This window comes from Sardina pilchardus, chromosome 16 (genome assembly GCF_963854185.1).
Source record: "Sardina pilchardus chromosome 16, fSarPil1.1, whole genome shotgun sequence".
NCBI classification, from domain to species: Eukaryota; Metazoa; Chordata; class Actinopteri; order Clupeiformes; family Clupeidae; genus Sardina; species Sardina pilchardus.
The window spans coordinates 8,581,637-8,589,061 of record NC_085009.1 but is presented as its reverse complement, the minus strand read 5'-3'; the positions used below and the strand labels follow the sequence as shown (position 1 = coordinate 8,589,061).

General features: G+C 44.1%; 1 protein-coding gene across 1 annotated transcript in view; it reads right to left on the bottom strand.

The window, feature by feature from the left end:
• Positions 1–7,190, bottom strand: part of brms1 (BRMS1 transcriptional repressor and anoikis regulator) — a 9,313-nt gene extending 2,123 nt beyond the window's left edge. The window contains exons 1-9 of the mRNA XM_062516960.1: positions 7,076–7,190; positions 5,369–5,640; positions 4,597–4,687; positions 3,143–3,270; positions 2,804–2,883; positions 2,424–2,520; positions 1,943–2,035; positions 308–372; positions 89–128 (exon numbers count right to left, since the gene is read on the bottom strand). Coding sequence (XP_062372944.1) covers positions 89–128; positions 308–372; positions 1,943–2,035; positions 2,424–2,520; positions 2,804–2,883; positions 3,143–3,270; positions 4,597–4,687; positions 5,369–5,594 — 820 coding nt within the window. The 5' untranslated portion in view covers positions 5,595–5,640; positions 7,076–7,190. The remainder of the gene's footprint in view (positions 1–88; positions 129–307; positions 373–1,942; positions 2,036–2,423; positions 2,521–2,803; positions 2,884–3,142; positions 3,271–4,596; positions 4,688–5,368; positions 5,641–7,075) is intronic.
• Positions 7,191–7,425: the final 235 nt, after the last annotated feature.

Sequence of the window (7,425 nt, the reverse complement as noted above, 5' to 3'; positions counted from 1 at the left end):
CAATAGAAAAGTGAGAAGTGGTGTGAAAGCACATGAGTGCATGCATATATACATGTGTGATGTATATCAACAAGTCATTCCAGCCTACCTTCTGACTTCTTCTTGAGGGGTGCAATAACTGCCTTAGCCTGTAAGACAAAACACACACACACACAGACACACACACACACACACACGCACACACTTAATCATCTCAGACAAGGACCATCTGAGACTAGGTCTATTTGTATAAAGCCTATCTGGAGTCCCAGGTATTTGCTCTGATGAGGTTCATTAGGGAATAATATAATAAGGTAATTCTTCATACCTTCTTAATGGCTGTCCAGTCCTCAAGGATGTCAATGTCCCGTAACATGTAGACTATGTAAGGTCCTGATGGAGAAAAGGTAGCTCTGTTACTGTCAGACAGTGTTAACTGTAGCTCTGTTACTGTCAGACAGTGTTTAGTAGCTCTGTTACTATGACATTGTTAACTGTAGCTCTGTTACTATGACAGTGTTAACTGTAGCTCTGTGACTATGACAGTGTTAACTGTAGCTCTGTGACTATGACAGTGTTGTTAACTGTAGCTCTGTGACTATGACAGTGTTAACTGTAGCTCTGTTACTATGACAGTGTTAACTGTAGCTCTGCTACTATGACAGTGTTAATTGTAGCTCTGTTACTATGACAGTGTTAACTGTAGCTCTGTCACTATCAGACAGTGTTAACTGTAGCTCTGTTACTATGACAGTGTTAACTGTAGCTCTGCTACTATGATAGTGTTAACTGTAGCTCTGCTACTATGACAGTGTTAACTGTAACTCTGTTACTATGACAGTGTTAACTGTAGCTCTGTCACTATCAGACAGTGTTAACTGTAGCTCTGTCACTATGACAGTGTTAACTGTAGCTCTGTCACTATGACAGTGTTAACTGTAGCTCTGTTACTATGACAGTGTTAACTGTAGCTCTGTTACTATGACAGTGTTAACTGTAGCTCTGCTACTATGACAGTGTTAACTGTAGCTTTTCTACTATAACAGTGTTAACTGTGGCTCTGTTACTATATGACAGTGTTAACTGTGGCTCTGTGAATATAAGACAGTGTTAACAGTAGCTCTAAGAATATCCAATATCCAGAGTTGACTGTGGCTCTGTTGCTACATTTTCAGACAATGCCAAGTGTAGGTCTGTGATTACACGGTCATGTTGACAGTAAACTTTCCTGGCAGCAGTTCTGTTGTGTGTATTTCTGTCTAACACATGTCTGTGTCAGCGGCAGCAGTGACGACACTCCTAAAGAGCTAGGCTTGGGACTTGTTTGCGTCCGGTTCAGACATTCAATTTTTCACTCGGCTTTACAATTAACCTCCGGAAAACCAAGACGAGTTTTAATTAGACTCCTTCACATTGTTAATTAGCCTTCAGACTGTCGTTCTCGTCTCATTACTTTGCGCTCAAACAGTCGGGCGTGTGTTTTTTGGGGGGGATCCAATCCGGCGGTGAAGGGAGATGTTTCATCCAACACAAAGCCACCGCTCAATTCCCTCTCCGTGTGTTCCTGACAGGTCCATTGTCTGACCTTCTCCTCTCCGACAGCCTCGAGGCGTCCGAGAGAGCGGCCTTCCGTTTCTGTTACCGTTCACGTTCTTCTCCTTATGGACTGGCATTTGTTATCGAGTCAGAAACGGCCCGTTCACACTCCATTTATCTGTCAAGAACTGCTGGCACCAGAAATGGGGAATGAGGGTTTGTGTGTCTGTGTGTGTGTGTGTGTGTGTGTTTGTGTGTGTGGGGAGGGGACGCTTCCAAGTTAGGAGAAGTTACACAGCCAGGGCGACATGAGAGAGAGAGAGAGAGAGAGAGAGAGAGAGAAAGACAGAGAGAGAGAGAAAGAGGGAGGTAGGGAAGAAGGTGTGTGTGTGTGTGTGTGCGGAGGGGGGGATTAAGAAAAAATTACCCGAAACTAGAACAGCTTTCTTCTTTCGCTCTGGCCGCAGGAGGTGATTCCTCCTCTTGCACTTTTTGGCTTTCACTTCATCACTCCACCACTCTGACAGGGAGAATGAGGGAGGACACCAGAGAGAGATAGAGAGAGAGAGAGATAGAGAGAGAGAGAGAGAGAGAAAGAAAGAGTGTAAGCAAAAGAGAGAGATTGAGAGCAAGAGAGGGGGAGAGAGAGAGACAGAGCATGTTATATTAACCTTACTTCTAATAAATGATCAAATAAATTAGCCCCTTGCAGTAGCTCAATATCATGCAGGAGCAAAGGTAATGACTACTATAAATCTAAGGCTGTCTGGGAGATAAAAAGCTTGCATAAGTGAGTGTGTGTGTGTGTGTGTGTGTGTGTGTGTGGTGTGTGTGTGGTGTGTGGTGTGTGGTGTGTGGTGTGTGGTGTGTGGTGTGTGGTGTGTGTGTGTGTGTGTGTGTGTGTGTACCTGAGGTGATGTCTATACTCTGCTTATCCTCCTCTAGTCTGTGGATCTTGTCCAGCAGTTCTGTCTTCATGGTGTCGAACAGCATCGTCCGCTCACTCTGTCCAGAGACACATTCATCCATCAAGTGAGACAGAACCGTTTCAACACATCTTTATCTATGCATAGTCACACTTTTGTTTTGTTCCACAACTCCATTCTGTGTGTGTGTGTGTGTGTGTGTGTGTGTGTGTGAGTGTGTTAGATTATGTTGTTTGCATTATTTTCAAATGACAGAGCTGTACTATTCTGTCACATGCTAGTGAGTGATTACGAGAGATTTAACGCTGACTAAGAAACCAACACATTGAGTCATAGCCAGGGGAGGTGTTGAGGTGTGTTACCTCCAGGTGTTGCCTCGCACCCTGAAGCTCACATTCATGTTTGTGCTTGATAACCTGCAGGCAAAGCTCCTTATATATACCTAGACAGAGGAGCAGGAAGACAGGGTAGAGTAGTGGAAGACAAAACAGGAATAAAAGAAGACAAAAAAGGCAGAGAGAAAGAGAGAGAGAGAGAGAGAGATGGCTGTGGTGAATGCTAACTTATTATGAGCAATTCACAAGCTCAACATTCCAAAGATTTTATGCCTGCAAAGTAAATATTTTACAGGATATTACAGCACAATCCAATCCAGCAATTCGCCACGAATGAGATATAACACTTGTGTGCAGTTCTCTTACCGGCCACTTGGGTGCGCATCTGCATGTTCTGTTGCAGAACGCCCAGAGGCTCCCGGTACTCCCCGGCCTTCTCCGACAGCACCTCGTCCAGCTTCACCTTCACCTGGTTCAGGCGCTCGCGGAACAGCCTGGGGGCGAACGGAGCACCGAGGTTAATTTCAGCCTCTACCGAGTCGACACACCTGGGAACGCACCTGAGGTGGTGAGCTCGTGTGATGCCGCAGGGCAGGGCACAGGTGAGCAGAGGCCTCCCACAAGTAACTATGGACCCTGGTTGCCTCAGACAGACACGGCCTACACAACCATAAGCCAGGTGGGAGGTTCAGGTGTTGGCTCAGCATCAATAAATCGCATAGCCTGCAACTATCCAAGTCCAGTTAGTTGTTGTTTTTTTCATCTGGTATCTGGGTTGTATAACCTTTGGAAGGACCATCCTTTCATTTTTATACACAAACACATGCGCTGTGTTTTACTGTACACATGACTCATCAGTTACAAGAGTACTATGAGAACTAGTATGACAGGCACTTTATGACTACAAGAATATGCACTCCAGGAGTTCATAAGATTACTTTCTATCCTCTAAAAAAATGTTCCGCCTCCTTAAGATTGCTCCCATCATCTCACTTCCAGAGTGTCGTCTGTTCAGCCGCGCCCGCCCTCCCACACACACACACACACACACACACACACACACACACACACACACACACACATCCTCGCTGGCACTGCAGTCTGGTGGAGCTGCAGGTCTGCCTTGGCCTTGGCTGCTTGCAGGATTAGCCTGAGGCTAGAATGATTACGCTGCCCATCTGCCTCCCATCTATCCGTCCCCAGTGCTAGTCTCTCCCGCGCCGCCGGGGCTTTCAGGCTCGCTACACGGGCCGATGCCTCCGCGCTCAAGAGCTTCTTCTTTTAGATCTGTCTGGATCTACCGCTGAAAACAGACTGAGGCGGGTTGTCTTCGTTTCACCCCCCCCCTCATGATGAGAAATGGATTCTACCGGCGGTTTCGTCTAAGTCAGTGGGCTCTCAGATGCCTGTGATTAAGTCGCTGAATGCTCAGTGAATCTGTTTATTTTGCTATAAAGGACTACTTGACCCCCCCAAAGTGAGCCAACTTCTTATGGCCTTTTTTTCCCCACTGAGCCTAATAAGAGCCTAATCGCTAAATAAACAATCACACAACACAGCCTGTTCAGATCCTGCCTCTCTGTGTTCAACTGTAATACTGTAGATTAACCCAATTAAGTTTAGTTTAGTACAAAAAGTCTTCAAGTCAAAATGTCTTGAAAATCTTCTAAAGAAAGCAGACTATTGAATTGTCAGGCCCTATGAAGGCAGGATGAGTTGGTCAAGAAATGCCTTTCATCTGTTCTTCTCCACTGAAGTCGTGTTCATTAGATGCTCACTGAGCTGAACAAATCAAAGACCAAACAAACAAAAAGACTTACTTCTCCTTCAGTTCCAGGAACTGCTTTTCCAGATCTGACATCTCATCCAGGCACTCTGTTCTTCTTCGTTCGCAATCTTCGTCGTCCATCTCTGTATTTCAGACGAGAAAAAATATCACACTGATCTTTTTAACCATTTCTCATCACCACCATCTTTTCCCATTACACACTTATAGTGGCTGAATAAAAGCAACAAAATTGAGGTAGTTGTATCTGCTCAAATGTTGGCATGACCAAGGTCCATCTTTATTCACTGACTGGAACTTCCTTGATAGTTTGACAAGCTAGGTTTAGGTGACCTCATTTTGCAGCAATATTTGTTTTGGTCATTTTTGAGGGCACTGTATACACCATAGGCACATCTTGGATGTTCTTTGGACCATTAAATAGAAGAAATGAAGGCCATTTTAGCTTGAACGCTAATTTGCCCATAAATAGGCAATACAGATTTATGTCTTTTTTTAACTGAGATGACAACTTAAAAAAATGAATCCATTCGACCTAAGCATTCAACTTAGTCACCTCTCTCACATACTGTATCTAACTTGTAACATTGACTCCCATTTTTAATCCCCAACAAGATGAATAGAAGCCATAATGGCCTGAAGTAAGTGTCATACGCCTCCCACTACAAAAGATTAACAATATATACCAGTGCTGGCAGTCAGCTGAAGGCCAGAGAGACTTTATCATCACTGAGCCCATGCCAGTGAGAAAAAGATTTTAGAGCGTAGCGTTCTAGAATCTTTGCTTTAGGCCACACATCAGTCACCTGAGCTCTCCTCTTCCTCCTCCTCCTCCTCTGCCTCGCTCTCCTCCGACTCGCTGGCCCTGTCGCTCTCGTGCTCCTCGCCGCTCTCCTCCATGGTCTCCTCGTGCTCCTCGCCTCGCTCCCTGTCGCGCTCCTCGTCCGCCTCCCCGTTGGCCTGCGGCACCTCCGAGTCTCCCTCCGTCTCCATGTCCTCTTCGGGCTCTCTGGCGGCGGGCTGGGCCGGCATCACCGCAAGGACACAAGGGCTTCTCTCCTCTCCTTCCTGGATCAAACTGATACACCACAAACAACACATCAGTCTTTGTCTGACTCCACCAGGGATAGCATGAGAAGGACTGGCGGAACTGACCAATTCCTTTTTTTTTTTTCAAAGACATTGTGCATAATGTACAGTACATTGTATGCTCCATTTGGGTGCATTTCATATTGTGTAGCTCAGTGATTTGACAAACAAATGATATATGCATCAAACTGATGGATGTCATATGCATATTTCTACTGCTAAAACTGATTAACATTAGGGCTACATAGGGTTAGCCAATGTAAAAAGGGATTGGCCAGGCCTACTACTGTATGCTGTTAACACTTAACTTATTCCAAAAGCAGTCCATTAGGCCTATGCTTCACATAATATTGATACATTGACTTATCTGTGACATTGTAATAATCCTCTACATGAGGAAACCTCTGGGTAAACCTATGGGTTATGGAATATAAAATAACTAAAAATAAAGTGAATATTTTATTTGACCAGGACGCTAGTCTAATAACTAAAATCTATGTCTTGCACATTCGTTTTTATTAACGGCTAATTGTTAAGTTACAAAGATGGGCAAAATTAATTTCTGACAGGTGTCAAAACCACTGTGATGTTACAGTCGTGAAATAGTCGTCAGCTGAAATGTATTAGGCTACTATGGCCTCCCTGTTTAGCCTACGTATGACATTGTAAGATTGCTGCGCTACAAGTTGTTGATGAATGTTGACTAGAGTTACTGTATCAGTGACACTGACAAAGTAATGTATGGTAAAAGTTTGAAAACAGGTTGTGGAAAGATAAAGTACAACCGATGGAGCAGTGAGGTTGCTTGTTGGCTGTATTTCAATGGAAATGTACAGCCTAACCCTACAGATGAAAGGCGACTAGCTTGCTAAGCACCAAACCGTGTCCTGTGTGGAGTTGCCGGAGAATAGGCCGCCCTTCCAAAATGACCGCGGAGCTGACCGTATGTTACAAAGTAGCCTATCCTCTCCTTAATCAGCTGTAATCGGCGCAAAGTAATGAGTAACAAATTCAGCGCAAATGTAGCTTACGAAGTGGGAGACGAGTGTAACTCGTTCAACATAAGGCTAGTTTTACAACAGTAGATGCATCTCTCGAATTAGGTAGCCGGGACTGACGTTACTTGCATGAATTAGGCTATCCTACTGTATGTAGAAACCATCTGTGACAGAAATAGATCAATCAAGTTATTATACTCCATAGACTAGTATCCTAACGAGCGTGTAAGGTAGCCTTCCATACATTATATTTTGACTACATTGTTACAGTAGGCTATAATGTATCGAGTGTCCCAACTGATGTAGAGGAGAGGTTTGCAGCGCGCAAAGGAAACATTCTCTGTAGTGCATCTCATTTTCCATTCGAACAAAACCTGAATGGTAGCTTAAGTATTCAAAACACAACGTTTAAAAACACAGTCATACCTTATTACAATTAATGTTCAGCAATTTCCAGAATCTTTCTAATCTGTCAACACATCGTACAGTACAACTCGTACTTCCTCGGTACCTCTTTACCGTCTACTTCATCGGATTCAACTAGTAGCCAATCAACATTTAACTCACTTCTCCACATAGCCAATCGGCAGAGAGCAGGTTCATCCATCGCTGCAATATCAAGTCCATCGCTTGTCCTCGTTCTACCTGCACTTGTAACATCTTAAATATACTCCGGGATATGTAATGAATAATACATTACTCGCCACAGGCTGCTTATTTTCTCACAAAATGATCAAAATAATTATTAACACTGGAATTTCACTTATGTATGCCTA